We start from the raw sequence: 20881 nt of genomic DNA, 5'->3' as shown, positions 1-20881 counted from the left end.
GTGTCGAAGGCCTTGCTGAAGTCTAGAAAGACTACGTCCACAGCGACACCTGCATCCATTGCCTTTGTGACCTGATCATAAAAGGCAATCAGGTTGGTCTGACATGACCTGTCCCTAATGAAACTGTGCTGGTTGCTTTTGAGCATTATCCCTGAAGCCGGCCCATCGCAGATGTGCTCCTTGATGATCTTCTCAAAGAGTTTCCCTAGGATTGAGGTAAGACTGACGGGCCTATAGTTGCCCGGGTCCTCCCTCCCTTTTTTATAGATGGGGACCACGTTGGCTATCTTCCAATCATCACCATGTGCGCTCGTAAAGCTGTGCCAAAGGTCCTGCAATAACTCCTGCTAGCTCCCTCAACACCCTGGGGTGGAAAGCATCTGGACCTGCTGATCTGAACACGTCCAGCCCCTCCAAAAGTTCTCTAACCCAGTCCTCCCCAACCTGAGGTCTGGAGGCATTCCCCTTGAGTCCGTCTTGCATCACGGTGGGGAAGTCCCGGTCCTTGCACAAAAAAACAGAGGTGAAGAATTGGTTAAAGAGGTCTGCTTTCTCCTCTGGCGCAACCACAAGATTGCCCAAAAAATCTTGCAGGGGCCCCACATTTCCTGGTGCCTTCTTCATCCTCCCTATATATTTGAAAAAGGACTTTTTATTATCTTTGATCTTGAACGCTAGTCCTAGCTCTATGTCCACTTTAGCTTTCCTGACAGCACCCCTACAGGCCCAAGCAGAGGAGGTATACTCCTCTTTGGAGATAGCACCCCCCTTCCACCGGTTGTACGCTGCCTTTTTGGCAATCAGGCATTCCTGGATGCCCTTGGTGAGCCAGGGGGGCTTTCGGGCACTGATATAAGATCAGCTGGTATAAACCAACAGGACAGAACTATTTGCTTCAGTAAACTGTTAAAATATTTTCTATCCATGAAGTAAGAGGCCACAAGAAAAGAATTATGCAAACTCAAAATTTTACATAAATAGATTTGAACCTGCTGGAAGAAGCTAGTCAGCAGTTGAACTGTATACTGAAGTACGAAAAGCAAAGAAAGAGAAAAAATTTCTAAATAGATATGTATAAGTTAATGGAAGTAATACATCTCCAAATGAAGAAACAAAAAATAAAAAGTTCTAAATAAATGAGGCCCTAAGACTGATATTCATTCCAGGGTCAAAAGAGTGCAATGCTTTCTTTTCTTTTCTAACAGAAATAAGAGTCCCCATAGATTTTCCTGGGAATTTTTGCAAATCATAGGGCGCGTTTACAAGTGCCAATTTAAGGTGCATTAGCCATTTTTAAGGTGCATTAAGGGCACGGGTCTACACATTCATGCCCTTAATGTGCCTTCAAAATGGCTATTTTAGGCTATTCGCTTTTGCAGGTATCAAATTTAGGCATGAATAGCTAAAGCGCCTTAACATGCATGTAGATTTGCTAAGGTGCATTAATGTTATGTATGTTGACTGATTTGGGACTAACTTTGGTCCCAAGGTAGTCCGTACACCACATTAATGTGCCTTAGCGCATGCACATCTAGACGCATGCCAAAACTGCCTTAATGCCCATTACATTTGGACATGTGTAAAAGCATGTGTAGACATGCCCAGTGTCCAGAGTGCTAAAAATGGAGAACAGCATATAAACAAAGCCAAAATCTTATTTAAGAAACCAGCAAAAGCAGTTTAAATTCTTTAAACTAAGTAACTAAGTAAACTAATTTACTTTTCATAGTTGCCTCCAGCAGAAAAACTGGAAAAGGTTATGGGCTAACTCTAATTACAGATTTATATACCTACAAATTTGGCATGTGTCCCCCAGACTGGATTCTAGAGCTCAGAGACTAACCTAGGCTAGCTAAAATGAAACACTAACACAAGGGAAGTCTAAATCCCACCCCCTCTGGAATTCAGGCTGTAAACCAGGGTTCCTGACATGCTTCCAATGAACACAGCTACGTGCTCTTACAAAGAACTGAGTAGGACTCTCTTCTTTTAAAATGGGGTTTCTGAAGGAGGTAGCAGAAGTGAAGTAGAAGTGATGGCCAGGGTGATAGGGGTTCCTACCTTTAATATAATAGCCTACTGGGAGCCTATAAGAACCTGCTCCCGGGACTGTTAATACATTTCACAACAAAAAAATCACTTGAGAAATACAGAGATATCTTGAGAGCAACCCAGCTCTCAACCTTACATAGCTGAGTGTCCTAACTATTAAGTTAAGAGTTAGGTTTCCTCCCATGAATCTTGTATTACTTTCTGCACAGTGGCACAGCTTCAAGAAGAGAGATGGAGACTGTGTCAGCCAACTTGGCATAACCTATAGCCCGATGATCATGACACTCTCTGAGAACATGGGAGGTGTTAATTTGTATGCCTTCAATCGGAGGAGTGTTATAATCATTAAGCTATCACACAAAAGGTGACTCCTCTCCTGGTCTCACTTGAAAAATAAGTAACACTACATTTTGTGAGGGTCTTATACAGTAGATACAAGTTAAGTATGCTTTGAATCTGAGTTGGGGGACTTTGGTACTGCTTTACCTCAATCCTGGATGCCAGTTGGGCTTAAAAGGGAAACATACACTTGCCTAGTCAGTTCTAGATATGCACAAAAAATAGACTCCAAGCACCTGCTGAACTTTCAGCTCAAAAAGGGAGTAGCCCAGTGAGTTCTGCTACTTCTAAGCTTTGATGGCTATTGAATGGCAATTTTTAGATCACAACTGTGGACTTAAGTCTCTAAAACAAACCTAAGGCAAACTTCTGACCCCCTTATTTTTCTGGAACGTTAAGTAAGCCAAAAATATTCAAAATATGTCAACTGTCATTCAGTTTCATGTTACATGAGTATCAATCTTGCAAATTATACTTTTAAGGGTTAGTTTAACCTGTCCTCTGATTTCAGAAGTGGTGCTTCTTTGTCTCAGTGTTGCTACTTTTCCCTTAATCTTGTCTGACTTGCCTTTTACCACACTAGGGCAACAGGGGTTTAACTTCAGTTTACTTCTCCCTAAATTGAAGTGGTGAGTTTTTAAAAACACTGCTTCAATTTATGGTGAAATAAACCCGTGGTGTGTATACAAAAGTTGGGCCTGATCCTTACTTGCCTCTCCAGTGGTGGGGGGAGGGAGGGCAAGTTTCCTGGGCCAACTGGTCCTTGAGCTTTGGGGAGGGGAGGGGCAGTGCTTCCTTCCGCAGCAGTGGTGACACCCCCCAGGTAGCACCTGACCGCAGGCACCTGGCCATGGTGGTCCCAGGGGGCATTGCAACCACAGAGGGAAGCACGAGCCCCCCACAGCCATGGAGGAAAGCACTGGCCCCCTCACAGCCATGGAGGGAAGCACCAGGCCCCTGCACAGCTCAAGCAGGCAGGCAGGCTCCAGGGAAGAAAAAAAAAATAAAGCTCACCGCTTTTTTATTTTTCCTTCAGTGGAGTCTGCCTGCATGGGCTGCCTGCACAGGCCCTGAGCTGCATGGGGCCCGGTGGTTCCCTCTGCAGCTCTAAGGCAGCAAACTAAAACACCTCAGACATATTTTATTTTGCTGCGTCCCAAAGTCATTTAATGAGCAATGTGCCGCTGACAGTGTACACAGCCACATCATTAAAGCACATTACACAGCTGACAGTGTAAACAGTCACACCATTAAAGCGGTGGAAAAGGGCATTTAAGCCACATTAAAGATACATTTTGTGGCATGTACAAAGGCCCTAGGAAACTTCCTTGCTGGATGTCAATATCATGTACACACACAATAAAGGGGGGGAGGTTGGCAGGCAAGGTTGTTTTATTAGACCAACTGAGTAGCTGGAAAAAAAGTTTTAGGCAAGCTTTTGGGCACAGTCACCTTTCTTCAGGCATAAGGAATTGCTGCTGGTCTGAGACTCCAAGGAATAAGAGAAGCTAAAAGTGTAACAGGATGTCAGTGAAAGTGTAAACAGATAGAAATTAGAAAGACAAAAGGTAAAACAGGTAACGGAGGGGGAAGCAAGCAGAAGAAAAAAAGGCCAAAGGGAGGTCAGCATTTTAAATTAATTAATGCAAAACAAATACATATGTTTATTTTTTAGTTATGTTGTCTTAAAACATAACTCACATATGCTCACACACTATGTAGGAAAATCCAAGTTCCTCTGAAATCAATAGGAGTTTTGTTGTTGATTTCTAAGAGGTCAGAGTTTCATACAGTGGCCTTAGATCAGGCATTTTGAACTTTAGAGTGTGGACAACTGTTTGGGTGAGATTAAACATTACAATTAGACCATGTTAAGAGCACTTAAAACTTGAATAATCACACATTAAGGCTCATTAACAAATTCTAAGTGCCCTCGAGTTCATCTAGTTGGTTTAATAAAAGATATCACCTCTGCCATACAGCTACAACCTATGTATCTGAAACATGGCAAATATTGAATTTTAGTCAGTTTTTAAAATGAAAACACCATAATTTTACAAGAAGGAAGTAAAATTTACCACCTGGAAACCTGAAAGCTGACACCCTGCTCCTGCCTGTTGTTCCAGTTAATTTACATTCTCACAGCGCTCAGAGGCACCTTAACATGAAAGAAATTCCTGCCCATGAGAGCATTCCATATTCCCACTCTTCTGTGAAATATGAAACATCATAACTAGAAGGAAACACAATTCTATATCCTGCTTGCCACCAGACAACTTCGAGGTAAAAAGACTGTTCCAACTTGTATCTGAGCCTAATTTGCACAAAATGAACTATTCCAACCAGGAGATTTTACAACACATTCAGCTCTCATGTGAAACATGAATTTTCATTTCCACATAGGAGAAATTTTAAAGTCTTTGCATTCTCCTATGCCTGAGATAGGGTGAGCATGACTGAAGGCTTGCAAATAAAGACATTTTTTGCAAAAACCTAGTTGGTCTAATAAAAGATATCACCTCTGCCACAAGTTCTGATTCCAGATGCCCTCTAGGCATTTTACAGTTGCACCACTTTGGGTGACAGCTGTCTTTGAGCTGGGCTACCCAGCTTGACTAGGTTAACTTCTGGGTGTTCACCTGAGATAAAAAAAACAATTTGCTGCCCCCCTAGGGAGGGGTAAGGAGGAACAGGTGGGTGGAGAGCTGCTAGGCTGCTGCCTATCTGCCCTACAAACTCATCCCCCAACCTCCAAATCATCCCCTCTGCCCTCAGAGTGGTCCCCTGGCACTCCTATTGCCCTCTTGGCCCCCCACCAGCCTCTCCACCCCCAGATCACTGCCCTGCTGCCCTGATCAGCCCAAGAGCAGTAGAGACACCAGTGGGGGGAGGGGTTCCCCCACCCTGCCTGCTCCTGGGGTCTCTGAAGCCCACCCAATCCTTTTTGCTCAAATTCAGCCCTGCTGAACCTGCAAATGAAGGAGGAGCAAGAAGAAGGGGGTAAGGAGCTGCTGGAATGCTGCAAGTCCCAGTGGGGGCTGGATGCAGGTGCATGGGGGTGGTGTGGACTGTAGGGATCCTGGGAGCAGGCAGAGAGGGGGAAATCCTCATTCCCATCCCACTGCTACTGCTGCTCTCAGGATGACTGGAGTGGCAGAGCAGAGATCTGGAGGTGGGGGAGTGATTTGAGGTACAGGGGCCAATTGGGAAAGGGTGCATGGAGGGCAGAGGGGTGACTTGGTAGGCAATTCAAGCACCCTTTACCCCCTTTGTACTCAGCCTATACTCTGGCTAGGGAGCTGATGAACTGGACTGACATGGAGTAGACTTGCAGCCCCTGGCCACATGCCTGTTCACTAGCCCTCTAGTGGCAGGTCTGAGCAGTGGACATTAGGTATTAACCTCAAACATGTGACTGATCACTAGCATGTGTTAAATTGAACACAGACTGACATTTCTTAGAAGTAGTATTTGATAACTTTAATGGGTAATCTCACCTTTTGTATAAGCTGAAAGGATAGCATTTACACACATGGTATTTACACTTAAAGCCCAAAAGAGCCCCCAGTGATAACCTGGGTTTGACACACATTTTATACTAAATATCATAGATGCACAGTTCAAGGTTTATACGATAATTTTAAGGCACACTGCTATCTGGATTAATTTTTAAAAAATGCTAGTTTCTGACACAGCACACTCCAAATACAACATAGATTCATAGATTGTAAGGGCTTGAAGGGACCTCACAAGATCATCAGGTCTAGTCCCCCTGCACTAGGCAGAAAAGACAACTGGGGTCAGGTGACCCCAGCAAGATGACTGTCCAGTTCCCTCTTGAAGATTTTCAGGGTAGGTGATTGCACCACCTCTGGAGGAAACTTATTGCACAGTCTGGACACCCTGACTGTGAAGAAGTTTTTCCTAGTGTTGCACCTAAAATGGTCTTCCAGGAGTTTGTGGTCATTACTCCAGGTTTTCCCCAAGGATGCCTTGGTGAAGAGATGTTCACCGAGCTTTTAATGTATTCCCCTGATGTAGTGCTAAGCTGCTACCAAGCCCCCTCTCAGGTTTCTGAAGAGGCCCAAGTCCCTCAGCCTTTCCTCATATGGCTTGCCTTGCAAGTCTCTGATCATACGGGTGGCTCTTTTCTGGGCTCTCCCAAGCTTTTCCACTTGTTGAAGTGCGGCGCCCAGAACTGGACACAGTACTCCAGCTGCAGTCTCACTAATGCTGAGTAAAGTGGAAGAATCACTTCCTTGGTTTTGCATGAGATTCATCGGTTGATTCATGTCAGAGTGTTGTCTGCCCTGCTGGCTACAGCATCGCACTAGCAGTTCCTGTTCATACTATCGTCTATTACTATTCCTAAGTCCCTTTCAGTGCTAGTCAGGTAGGTTCCACTAAGCCTGTAAGTATATTGGGAATTGTTCATCCTGAGATGGAGAACTTTGCACGTCTCAATGTTGCACCTCATCTAGTTCCAATCTGCCCAACTTGCTAGCCTGTCTAGGTCTGCCTGTATCTGCAGCCTATCTTCAAGCATCACCATGCTCCCCCATAACTTGGTGTTATCCACATACTTGATCAGTGAGATCTTAAAGCTTTTAAAATTCCTTTAAAATATTTCTATTCCTATGCTGTTGGTAAAGGTCAAGGGAGAAGCCAATTTATCAGACAGAACACTGAAATCAACACTGACAAAATTCTGTCAAATAAACAATGTAAAAGAGAGAGACAGAAAACTTTTTGATGTAGTCCTATTATGTATTGTTTGTAGCAATAATTGGTACACAAATTTCAGATAGATATATACTTTTCTAAGTTCAAAATAGATAAAGGTTATACTACACCATCAGTGATGGGCAAGAAGGAAGAAATCCAAAGGATATCAGTTTAAATCAATGTTAGATAAATTAAATTTCAAGTCAAGTTCTACTAATCATAGCTCCTGTTATCCATCACTCGAAGAAAAGGAGTAGAGGAAGTGGAGAAGGAGATGGCACAAAAATACATACAACAGAAGCAAATTCTCTGAACCATATACTGGCACTTCTCTCTTGTACTGCAGCAAGACTGGTTTGGAAGCTAAAAATAAAATTACAGCTAAATGTATTCAACAAATGCAATCAAATATTGGAAAAGAAAATCAGTCAGAAATGCTTATCCAACCAACTGAGATTATCACATCTCTATGCTAATCTTGTGTTTCTAATTAACAGATAAAATGGAAAAATCTAAACAATAGCATGTGGTAAAAACTAAAAAGCAAGAAACAATTCTTCAAGCTCAATTTAATTAAATGGATATTCAGTGGCTGTGCACTGCTGTATTCATGCAACCACTATTCATATTTTAATTTAACAACAGCTCTTCATGCAAAAATGTTTTTTATATTTCAAGCCACTGACTTCTGTTCTATCTTTAGTTCTAGTACCAGATTAAAGAACTAGTATCTTTGGAATTTAGATGAGAACATGGATTAAAAGATCTTCACATACTGAGATGAAGCATTAATCACTTTCAACCTACTATAGTTGAAGTACTTACATACACCTACCTCAAGAGACACTGGAGCATAATATGAACATGTGAAACAATGGACAACACTGCTGCTACCTTGGCCCAACTGCTGAAAGTCTCAGCAAAAGTGAGACTCAAGGAGTGAGTTTAAAACAAGATGACAGGTTGACTTTGATTTTAAATGTAAGATACCAGAGGCCAAATTCCAAACCAAGGTAATAAAGCTACTACTAAAAAGTAGCTTGATACATGGGAGTAGAATCAGATGTTGAGTAACCTTCAGTTTCTTGATAAAGGCAAGTCAAATGCATGCACTCTTAAATAATGGAAAAATAAGTAACTTAAAATGTACATTGTAACTTTGAACAGATCCTTAGCATCATAAACAGAGAAAAACAATAATGCAGAAAAAGTACAGTATGGGAAAAGAAAATTTTCCTTTTATTTTTGGCAACCTACATAAAATAAACAATTTCTAATGATACATTATTTAGGACCTGATATTTTTATCTTACATGGCTAAAGTCTACATCAGGGGTAGGCAACGTTTTTTGGTCGGAGTGCTGAAAACCCCCACAATGCCTACCTTGGAAGGTGCCGGAGTGCTGGCATGCAAGAAAAACAAAATGAGGGCAGGATGTCCTGTGTGTGCCCCTTGCCCCCACCCAAAGCCCCTGCCCCCCAGCCCTGCTGTCCCTCAGCCCTGCTGCCCTGTGCCTCCCAGCACGGGCTCTGTGGCTGGCAGCAGCTACCCAGAGCCAGGGCTGGCTGCAGCTGGGAGTCTCCAAACAGCTGCGCCAGGCTCCGGAGCCCAGGCATCAGCTCTGTACCAGTGCATGCACCAGCGTGTTGCAGCAGGTGGTGGGGGAGGGGCCTGAGGTAGCACAGCCCCAGTCTCTTCTCTGCTCCCAGCACAGTGCAGCCTGCCCTGAGGTGCCTGTGCAGTCGCCGCCAGCATGGACCTGATGCCGGAGCTGTGGAGCCTGGCGCAGCTGCACCTGCTTGCTGCAGCTGGCAAGAGCCCAGGCTGGCTACAAACAGCTGTGCTGGGCTCCGAAGCCCAGTCACCAGCATTGTGCTGGGAGCCAGAGAGGGACTGAGGTTGCGCTGCCTCAGGCACTTATCCCCTCCCCCACTGCTTGCTCTGATGCGCGGGTGCACGTGCCGGTACAGAGTGATGCCTGGGCTCCAGAGCCTGGCGCAGCTGTTTGGAGCCTCCTGGCTGCAGCCAGCCCTGGCTCTGGGTAGCTGCTGCCAGCCACAAAGCCCAGGCTGCTCACAACAGGCAGCTGGGATGCTGCAAGCCCTGCTGGGAGCAGCTCGGGCTCCGTCACTCGCAGCTGCTACCCAGAGCTGAGGCTGGCTGTGGCATGCCGAGCAAAATGGTCTCAGGTGCCATGCTCGGCAAGCGTGCTGGGGGTTGCTGACATAGTATTTTAAAATATTCTGTTGCCAAGTCAGTTTTTATCTCCAGTTAATTATTTTCCCTATTTTTTAATAAATATTTTCTTAACATGGAAGATTCATTTTCAAATCTAGGTATTTTCTCAACTGTTTGTTATTGTTCATAATACTAAAGCCCATTGTTTCATTTAATGTAGTTGTTCCATCATCATAGAAATCTCTTCAACATCAAGTTATCATAGGGCATGTTTACACGTGCAATTACTATGCCTGAATTTTCTGCACAGAAAATTCAGGCTCATTAAAGCATTTCATGGCGCACATCTACAGATGTGCCTGCATTGGGAGCAAATTGCGCCTGACAGGAGCAACTCAGCCTGGGGCTGCTCCTGCCCTGCTCTGCCCCCATGCAACAGTGAGGGAGAGCTCCAGGGCCAGCTCCCTCCCAGCCACAGAGAGACTGGGGCTGGCCCTGAACCCTGGGGGGCAGAGGGAGCTGTCCTGGCTCTGGGAGCCACCCCCTCCCAGCTGCAGGGAGATTACGGCTGGTCTCCTGAGGCTCAAGCCCAGCCCTGCTCTTCTCACAGCTGGAAGGGAGTGGCCCTTGGAGACACGATAGCGCCCCCTGCCCTCTGGAGCTTGGGGGCTTAGTCAGGCAGCAGTTGTGGCCCCCTGCTGCCTGGGATGACTAGAAGCAATTTACAATTTGCTCCTGTTCAGCATCTATGTGTACTACTGTGCGTTAGTTAATGCACTATTTTTCTAGTACCCATAAGTATTGGTACTAGCAAACGGTGCATTCAATGAATTTAATGTGTAGTAATTGCAATACACATATAGACGGTGATGCTTTACTGTGCGTTAATTAGTCTAATGTGCAGTAAAGTGTCTCTTCTCATGTAGACGCACCCATAGAATAGTCGTGTTGGAAGACACTTCAGGAAGTCATTAAGCACAACTCCCTTCTCATTTAGCTAGTCAAAAATTAAACCCGCCTTATTTCCCCATTTCATAAGAATGTGTACATCCACAATCCTTGCACAACCTATATAAGAACATTACTGCATCCCCTGTGTTCCAGAGAATCGTAAGAAAGGGAGCCCTGGGAATCACCGTCTACATGTCTAGAGAGCTGACAGCTGGCAAGGGTGGACGCATATATTTATACATATATGCACATGTTCATTCAGTGTTATGATGTACCCTCACAAATAGTGTTGCAAATCATTTCACTGTAACCGCAGCTCAACTAGAGATTGCTCTACAGCTTTCAATACAACAACATACTACTAAACCACCCTATATCTGAATGACATTTAATCACTTAATCTTTGGTACAAAATTCTGATTAGCTGACTTTCAATCAGAGTAAGCCATAATCAGCTACTTTAACATGGAGAAAAACAGGAGGTACATAATATAAACCTACATTAAAACCATTAAACATAGCTATTTTAGGACTCATCCACAACTAATTACCTAAAGACTTTATAAATGTATATTATATGCTACCATTTAATTACCAAAATCTCAAAGAACTCAGAAGGTATAGCATAAAGCAGAGCTGTCCAGCTGGCAACCAGTCCCTGAGGAGGCTCCTCGGCTCCTGGTCTGGGTGTTGCTCCTCCCGAACCCGCACTGCTCTTTTGCTGCTGCTGCCAGCACTGAAGTCTCAGGACAGGATGGCCCAGAAGGCCAAGGGAGCTCAGGGGATCTGGGGAGCACGGCATGGTACAATGAGAGGAGGCCCACCACATGGTGCGGTAAAGAACGGAGAAGCCCATGTGGGATTATGATGTGCAGGGCATAGCAGCACTGATACAGAGAGGTGGGGCACCTACTACATGGCATGGGGCCCAAGGGGCCTGCAGCTCCTGGCCACTCAGAAATAAGACAGCCCCGGCATAAAGTATCATTCAACTACAATGATAACTAAAATAGATATTTTGATATACTAACCTACATGTTTAATAACATTATGTATTATTGCTGAATATCTAATTTAGATGCTTGATTAAATTTTAAAACTAGTTATTTTCTTCAACAAGACACTATTTTCTTTTATCAAACATTGCCTTTGTCACGGTCAATCATCATTACAGGAATTCTTAAGGTTAAAAAGGGAGCAATAAAAAATAGGAAGTGCATGCATTAACCCTCTTAAGTATACCACCTGCTGTATTTGGTTATAAGCAGGACAGATTCCTACATTTCACAAACTACCCTAATTATTGTCTAAATTGCCTTTATTTTGAACTTGTGAATATTATAAAGCTCCACTAATGCTAACAAATCATTGTTTCCATAGTTACTCAAGTGGAAAAAGCAAAGGGAAACTATAAATAGTGCAAGGTCTGACGAGTCTATGGCATCAACAAAATGTGAGTTATGCAATACGTTAAAGTGTTGAAAAGAACTACTTAACTCATTTTCAACTTTGCCATCCTTGATTAATATACTCTTCTCTCAAGCACAGCAATTAGAATCTTTGTACCATCTCAAACAATTGGGCATTTTTTCTACATATAATGTATATCTTATATCAAAATATACATTTTATACCTTTCAAAAAACTCACTAAAAATATAAGATGGAAAAAAAACCCAATAACCCTTCCCTCCCCCCACAGGAAAAACAAAAACCCAAGATAAACTTACTATATGTTGCAAGTCTTCATATTAAGACCAACCAAAATCAACCATAAAACAATTTGGCTGAAATTTTTGGAAGATAACTGAGCTTTAGAAATTTCTTGAGGTGAAATTACTGCAAAAATACTATTTCCAGTTTACATTATGATTGTTATAAAAGTCCAGAGTCTCCTTTACAGATAGAGAAGGGCCACCCATTGTTATAAAAGTCCAGAGTCTCCTTTACAGATAGAGAAGGGCCAACCTCAAGTGTTCAGTGAACACAGCAGTACCTCCAATTAAGCTGAAGAACTGAGGAATTTTTCTTCCAGAGTTTGAAGAAAAGCACTGAGTTGTTCTCCAAAAGGAAACCATACTTATATCTGCAGCTGTCATATTTTTATGTAATGAAAACTTTGCATGCTCTTTTTGTTCCCACTAATTACAACAACAAGACTAAACAAATGCTACAGATTCCAATACATCAAATATACTCCAAATATTCAATTATTTCTTTTTGTTTTGGTGTTCCCTCATCTCCATACCTCCTCTTCCAGAAATTGCTGAAAATCTGAACAGGCATTTTTGATCTACCTTTCAGTCTAGTTAGGGACCAAATTAAATATCAAAAAATTATAAGGTCATTTGAAAGCATTTTATGTTTGTATTTCTCCCCTCATTTATATTGTGGTAATATTTTCTCCTGTTCTAACATTGCAGAAAGAATCTACCATTCTACCATTACAGAACTGTAATTCTGGGGTTTGAATCCTATTTTCACATTATTTGTGATACTTTGCTAGAATTTTCAAAATTGTACATTTTACATTCTTCATTTAGCATGTAATCCTTTTTGGTCTTTGTTTCTTTTGTAACACAAAACTGTTTTGTTAGTTTGTACACCAGCCTTATTGATAATGTTTTGGGTACAGAATCTGAAAGCTCATTTATTTGTACTTTTCTCAGATGAATATGTAGCAAAGCTCAAAACAACATAAATAATGTCTATGAAAAATATGAAGAATACTTTGCATTCAAAAGCTTGTCTAACTCCAGTCCAACTATGCAGCTGGTGTAATAAAAGCAAAAACCCTCAGGTTAGGCTTGAGGAGGCTGGGGAAGGTTAGATCATGTGAAAAATGACCACCCAATCTAAATTAGATCACCCAGGTGCAGATCTTACGCTTAGATCCCTACTTAGGTTGATCTAAGTGTGAACTGTACAAAAATTCAGGAAGTTTAAATTGGTCTAAAAATGACCAACCTGATCCAAGTTAACCTAACCTTGGAGTAAGTCTAACTTAGATTGGATCCTGTGAGACTGATCTAATCTGTACATTTCCTAGTGCAGCCCCAGGATTGGAAAAGCACAATTGCTGGCCCCAGCCCTAAGCTCTTCCTACCCCGCCACCACGGACTGGCTATTTTTAGGCCCCTGGTCCCTTGCCCTGCTCCTACACGGACAACCCCCACAACCCATGGACCACCTACCTTCTCCCCAGAGCCCATCAAACCCCTCCATTCTGCAAGCTGCTCCCAGAGCTGGTTTTACCAGCATTTGCCAATGCTGGGAGCTGACAGAACTTAGGGGAAGGGAGGGGTGGACAGCTCAAGGGAGTTAATTCACTAGGGGGGTGCTTGTTCATCTGGGGGTGGTGGGGATCAGGAGGCTACAATAGCTCCTGGCTCTGGAGGGGGGCAGGGAAGAGAGAGCCCCCCGCATCCCACCAAACTTCTCTGCAGAGCCACCAGCTTCCCGCCACCCCAACTTACTTCCATCAGGCTCCTAGGACCAGTGAACACTGATAAAACCATCCCTGGGGGCAGTTTGTGGAACTGGGGGAAATTTAGCGGCACTGGGGAGGCTGGAGGGGTCCAGGGCTGGGAGGGGCCTTTGGCAGAATCGTAGAGCCTCTCTGACTGCCAATCCCCCTACCCCTCTGCAGACCCTGCCACTACCTGGATCACTCCCCCAATTTCCCTGGGGACCTGCTTGCTCCCCCGATTCCCCAACCTCCTCATGGACCCTGTCAACCCCCTGATCCTTCCCATGGACTCTGCTTGCTCCCTGATCCTCTCCAAGCCCCCTGCAGATTCTGCTTGGCCACCTGATCTCCCCACCCCGACATGGACTCCAACTGTCCCCCTAGAATTCTCTGCCAATTCCCCCATCCTGACTTACCTTAGATTGTGTGGCCATGTTTAACACAATCTAACATCCCCCTAACCTCCCTGAATGCTTTCCCCTAACCTCACCAAATATTGTAATGTTTTCTAAATTCTGTTCAGAACTTGTAGAACCCTCCCTGGACCAGATAAATATAAATCCTTTACTTGACCTATCTGATACACAAGAAATTCATGCCTGGCTAAGTACATGAAATATTCCCATTCTACTTAAGTGGAGTTGCAATAGGTATGAAATTAGTTGATCAGCCCAGAACATAGCTACAAAATTTTTATATCACAGTTTAAGAGCCTCATCATATTTGTAACTGAAATTTTCCCCATAAAGGAATCATCATAATGTTTTTGATGTTTTGGCCCCTAGGAGTGAGTCATATGTGCCATGGTAGAAAGTTAAATATTTAGGATGAAAAAGTGGGTGCAAATCTTTTATTGCCTTACAGATACTGATTACAGGAAGCTCTAGAGGGTTGGAAAAAAATCAAGTGTATTGCTATAAAGTGAAAGGCTGCCTATCTGAAATACTATGGGGAAAGCTGTCAACAGTAAATAGTTGATATACTAATGTATAGGATTCCTGATTCTATCCTATTATCATGTTTTTACATATCAGTGAGTTTCCCCTAAAACAGAAAATGCAAACATACTACAAATTCTTTTTAGGTTATGCATGTGTATTAATTTAAGAGATGAATCTAAGTGGCTAGTTAGTTTCTTTAATTGTGATATGAACTCTTGTCACCATATAAACCAAGTTCTTAATTTAAAACCTTTTTCAGAAAGCAATTCTTATTGGCAATGAAATACGCAAACTGAAAGCAGTAGCTACCGTTACTCAACTGAATAACAGAAAAGCCCGAAACTCTAGTAATTATTGCCTTCACAACACAGAATTACTGTTATTAAAAAAATGTAGCCTCTCTTCTAGTTTCCCATAAGCATTTTAATATATTTAATGTTTTAGCTAGGCCTTTAAGTAGGCAGAATAGCAGCACAGAAAATAAATATTTTCCTTACCTGTGTATACAGTTATTAGATTCGAGATATGCCATACCAGAAGCAGCATCTAATGAAAATTTCACTAACTGTTTGATTTTTAGCTCATCTTTCTTCTTTCTTAAAAAGGAAAGGAAATCACCTCCTAGAAAAATAGACAGATGGACAATAAGACATGACAGCAATGATACCCACATCTCTCTCATTAGGAATGCTTCACTGAACAAAAAGTATTACACTATCAGTTATACTTTTCAACTAATTTGTCTAGGATAAAAAAAAATAGAACACATTCCCATCAGTGTGAGGTCTCCTTTAGCTACCCTAAATACTGATCTAAGTGCCCCTAAGTGAAAACTGCACAAAGCGTGACAAGATTTAATCAAGACCATATTTTTATTACACGGTACATCAAATTTTCCTCCGTCTGTATTCAATATATACTTGAACAACACTGAATTATGGACGAAAAGAGCATATTTTAACGGGGTGAGATAAGAAGCAGCTTTAAGTTCTTCATGTTAGCTGCTATGGTTTATTGAAAACTGTAAATATGCAAAAGGTGATTTGCAGATTTAAGATCCTTAAGAAATGGATCTTGTGATTTAGAATGAAGTAAACAAGAGGAAATGCAAGTTCTAATAGACTTCTATAGTTTGTGTCAGAACTTGAATTAAAGACCCCTTTCTAGAGGGAGACTCACTGAGACAGACAATGTCAGCAATTACAATACTGTATTTACTCAAACATAAGAGGACCCTGAATACAAGACCCCCCGCAATAATTATATACATGAAAAATTTATAGTTTTGTTATAATTTTCCAGGTGTAGAAGCTAATTATTGGAGGTTTACCTTCAATTTGTCTTCCTCCCACTGCTACAGCAGGGAAAATAAATTGGGAGGGAGGGGGTCAGGTAGCCCCCTTGTCCTTCATTTGCTCCCCCTGCAGCCATTTCCCCTGTTCCTTGCTGCCAGAACCTCCCTTCCCTGAGCATATGGAAGTGAAGGGCAAATTTGAAAACAATGATCTTGAAATACATATTTCTGTTGTAATTTGCATAAAATTACACATAGACTTGGTTCATCCACAATTGATGCAATTTGCCTTTTTTGACACTGCTGCAAGTTTTAGAACAGGTATTCCTTAAGCAGTACTTTTGTCCCTACATTTATATAACACAGACTAGGGTTGTGCAAAATGGCTGTGTTTTGATTCAGTTTCAGATTCAGCCGTTTTGGAGGACAGCGATTCATTTTGGTGTTTTGGATCACTGTCCTGTTTCATTTTGGACGAATCTGTTTTGGAGATTTGGTTCCACCGAATCTCCTATGAATGTTTTGAATGGACTGCAAGGCAAGCTTTGCACACGCCTACCCAGCCAGGTGTGGCTTGGGGTCTCAGCAGGGAGCAGACAGAGCTGTGGGAGGCTCATCTGGGAGAGGGCCACTGCCCTCTCTATAAGTGAGGAGGTCCCTGCGCGGACCTCTGATCCCTGTCATACTGGGTTGTGGGCTAGGAAAGCAGCGCAGAGCAGCAAGCAAGCCTGCTGGTCTCTGCTGTGTGACTTAGCTCCACAGGGAACAGAGATCCACACTACGGGTCTCCTCACTGCCACTGCCCACCCCGCACTGCCCTTGATCTCTGCTCCCTGAGGAGCCAGGTTGTGCAGCAGGGACCAGCATTGCCCTGCCACGTGATCTGGCTCCTCACAGATCCACGCCAGGACAACCTCACCACCACTACCCCAGATCTCTGCTCCCTGTGGAGCCAGGTCACGTAGCAGGGACTAGCACTGTCCTGCCACATGACTCAACTCCATGGGAAGCAGAGATCTGTGCTGGGGGGAGGGGGGTCTCCTTACTGCTGCTGCCCACCCCATGCAGCCCCACATCACAAGGGGCAGTGTGGGGTGGGAAGCAGCAGCAAAGAGACCCCCGCTGTGGAGCTGAGTCACATGGCAGGGCAGCAGCATACAGCTGTTTCCCTGCAAGCCCGGCTCTGGAACTCTGAAATTTTCCAGAACATTACTGAAATGTTTCGAATGCCTCATTTCATTTCAGAGTATGTCTGTATACTCTACATACTCCTGCAAAGGGTCCATGTGCTATTTAGCTCCCTGACTCGGTGTTCTTGTTGAGTGTTGGGATGCTGCAAAAATGTACATGCAGATGAAGTGCTGGACAACCTAGTGTGCTCCAACTCATGGAGAGCAAGGCCACACTAACCGTATGAAACAGGAGAGACGGGGTGACAGAGCAATTCTGGGTGAACTGTTTGGGGCCCCGTGAGGTGATGTTTGCCAGATATTTAAGGCTAGTGAAGAAACAGGAATCATCGGAAATGGGAAAGGCAGGCACAGGTCAGATATGGGAGTGAACAGGAACTCAAAATGTATTCAATGCAGTGGGTCACCATTACTTGAAAAAATCACTGCTGAGGGGGACCAAGTACAATGGGGACTACCATATATCTTACTGAGATGAGCTGCACTAACCTATCCTTGTGGTAGGTTCCCATCAATATGTTTACCCAATATGGACATGGCAGGAGAAATACCATGACAACCAAGGTGGTTTTCCTAATGGCAGGGGAAAACCACAAATGTGGCAGGGGGTAGCACCTGACTGAGGTAATGCATAGTTAGCCTCCCACTTTCACTTCTAGTGGGAAGATCTTGGCTATACGCTGACTTTATGGAAATTGGAGGCTCCTCCCTAGCTTGTTCCTGAGAGCATATGGCTGAGGGCAAGTGAAACTCAGGGGCATCTGCACCCTAAGCCTTTGGGCTTGGGCCTGCATGTAGAATGCCTGCCAAAGGATTTGGAAGTATCTTAAGCCCCAGAAGGGGGTGGAGAATGCTTGCCCATAGCAGGGCCATGTACAGTTCTTGAAGGACTCGCACAAATTTGGAAGCGATTTGGTTGATCTGACTTGAGACGCAACATTTTTTCCTAAAAAGGTTCCCATCAATATGTTTACCCATTATGGGCCATGGGTTTTACAGTCACACTTAAGTTGGCTATATTTAATCAGCTTTATAGTTGGTTTCCATTGCTGAGCACATGTTGCTTTTGGCAGCAGTTTAATGGTGGATAATGTATTTAGTGAGGTTTTTGTGGACGCAAATGTAAGATGAGGAGCTTTTTTTTCCATGCTGACTGGGATGAAAAACCTTGTCTTATATTTGAGTAAATACAGTATGTTTTTTCATGAGATTTATAGGCTGTTGTATGAAGAACCTTCCAGTCTTTGTTTGCTTTTATTCAGAATGCAACTGATTCAAGTGATCCTTTCTCTTAAGTAAAACATAATCTCTCTTAGCAATGGAAGAGACATTAGCATATGCTAAATGTTTCAGCTGGGATTTTCTTAGCAGGATATATCTATTTATTTCACATTATAAGAGGTAAAGAGGTTATTAGCGAAAGACCTTATTAACAGCAGACTCTCTCGCCTACTAGCTTGAAGTCCTCAAATAGTAAGATAGAGTGTTTGTGAGAGGGATTAGGGACTTGTGAGAGGATTTAGGGACTTAATTGCAAACTGATACACTTTTCCCTCACTTTGCCAAGGTTCTGGGCTTCTTTTGACACAAAGACGCTGGAGGTGAAGGCTTAATGGGTTGTTCCTAAATGAAAACTCCCAGAAGGTAAATACCTGCTTAACCTCCAATAAAGGTCTGATATCCCGTCCCCACCCCCCATGCTTTTCTTGTTTGCCCTTAGCATTTGCCTTCAGGCACTTCAGAAAAATATACTGTCCTAGCGCTCTAAATTCTGACTGACTTTTGCGTATCAGGTAGACATGTTGAGAACAGGTAAATAATTTCACATATGTGCCCTTTTATCAGTGACAAGCCCCAGATGAATAACTTTTTATTTTATTTGTTTACAGTAAGATACCCAATAAACACATAGATATATACACTTCTGGGGGGGGGGCAAGGGGAGGGTGTTCTTATGTATACATATGCACAAACATAATACTGACATTTTAAACATGATACATAAACACATACTTTATATAGATTACATACCAATCTACATATATGATATATGTTTGTGTTTGCGTGTTTATAGTACATAGAAATACATATATTTCAATAAAGGTTACAGGGAGGAAAGTTCTTTTGCAGTGTTCAGTAACTGATTTCTCCTCTCACGCTAGTCCAGTGATTCTCAACCAAGGTGCCGTGGCACCCTGGGGTGCCATGAGATCCTTTCAAGGGTGATGCAAGTGCCATACAATATTAGCGTTCTTAGATGTGCAATACAATTTACAAGATAAACCCAGAGACTTACTCTAGGAATCCAAAGTGTTAAAAGCATCTTACAATCTTAACAAAGATAATCAGGGTTAAAGTTCAAAACACAAAAATGGTTCAAGAATTTGTTTTATATAGGCAAAATGGAACAAGCCTAGAAAAAAAACTTTCGGCTCAACATTAGCAAAATTCTGAAAATAAACTCCATAGTGACATGAAATAGTCTCCCAAGTAAAATGGTTCAAGCCTTGTTTTTTGGGTACATAGGTAGTCATAACTGGACAATAATTGGACAATAATCTTCTACATGAAAAATAGAGAACAATCCTGCTTTGGCACAAAGCAAAATGGCCAGTGCCCCTGGCAAATGCTAAAGCAATGCTGCAATTGGAATCAAAAGAATTTTATGTCCTGTCCCAAACCTTGCACCTTCTGTCATGCCAGATGGGCATAGCAGGAGGCATTATGTTTTGGATGGGGCATAACATTTCCCTATCATGCCACTGTAGAGCTTCCCCCAGTCTGAGGGAATCAGACAAGAGGTAGCTCTGTGGATCAGGCAAGAGATGGATCAGGCAAGGGGTAGCTCTGTTCCAGACCAAAGGCTGCCCCCAGTCCTGAGCTGGGTCCAGACACTGAGCTGCTTGGGGTCAGGGTTGACAATAACTGATTGTTGGTCCTGGGACAGCCCTAGGACAGTCTGAGACCTGGGGATATCCTGGGGCCAGTTCAGGGCCTGGGGCTTGGGACAACAATCAGCTGATTTATGGAGCCATGAATTGGTTGCACATATATAACTGTTACTATTTATGGTGAGATTAACACATCAATCACACACTAACTGTAACATGTCCCATGGGTCAAGAAGAACTTTTTTTTCTTTTTTTTATCTCTATCATGTACCATACTTGGTCCTGAAACAAGGACCTCTCAGATAAAGCATAGTATAACAACTTTACAGAAAAAAGGTACATCAGAGAACTTTCTTCATAATTCTACAACTGAAAAAGGGAGCTTCTTGGTCAATAAAACTGAACAGTAATGACCTAGAGATAAGAGTCCCAGATATTATGAGACATTTTAAAACAAAAGCATTATGGATGGGATGCCAGGTTTATCTTTATTTCTTCTACCATCTTGAAAGACAGCAAGCTGATGATGATGTAAAAGGTAACCATTCCTCAATACAGTCCATCTTTCCCATATTTCAACGTATTCTTTCTAGCTATAGCATACTTGTAAATCATTTTCAAAGAAGAAAAATAGCAGCATAATTACAACGTAACCTAAAAATTTGTTATATACCAAACATTCATTGCTCAAGCATAAAGCAGCAGTTAAAAATATATAAGAATGTAAACTTATGGAATGTACTCATACTTATGGAAACCATGGGCTCCCTTTAGTTCCATAAACATATCAGCAGCTATCTGCACACAGTAATTCAAAGCACTATACAAGGCAGACAAAAATTAAACAAAAC

At 42.7% G+C, this 20881-nt stretch overlaps 1 protein-coding gene across 1 annotated transcript in view; it reads right to left on the bottom strand.

The window, feature by feature from the left end:
* The window catches only part of FER (FER tyrosine kinase), a 437414-nt gene that overhangs the window by 72622 nt on the left and 343911 nt on the right, over positions 1 to 20881 (bottom strand). The window contains exon 17 of the mRNA XM_019517242.1: positions 15153 to 15276. Coding sequence (XP_019372787.1) covers positions 15153 to 15276 — 124 coding nt within the window. The remainder of the gene's footprint in view (positions 1 to 15152; positions 15277 to 20881) is intronic.

This window comes from Gavialis gangeticus, unplaced genomic scaffold, assembly GCF_001723915.1.
Source record: "Gavialis gangeticus isolate Ggan-Ray unplaced genomic scaffold, GavGan_comp1, whole genome shotgun sequence".
NCBI lineage: Eukaryota > Metazoa > Chordata > Crocodylia > Gavialidae > Gavialis > Gavialis gangeticus.
The sequence above is the reverse complement of the archived record's forward strand: the minus strand, read 5'-3'. Positions and strand labels throughout refer to the sequence as shown.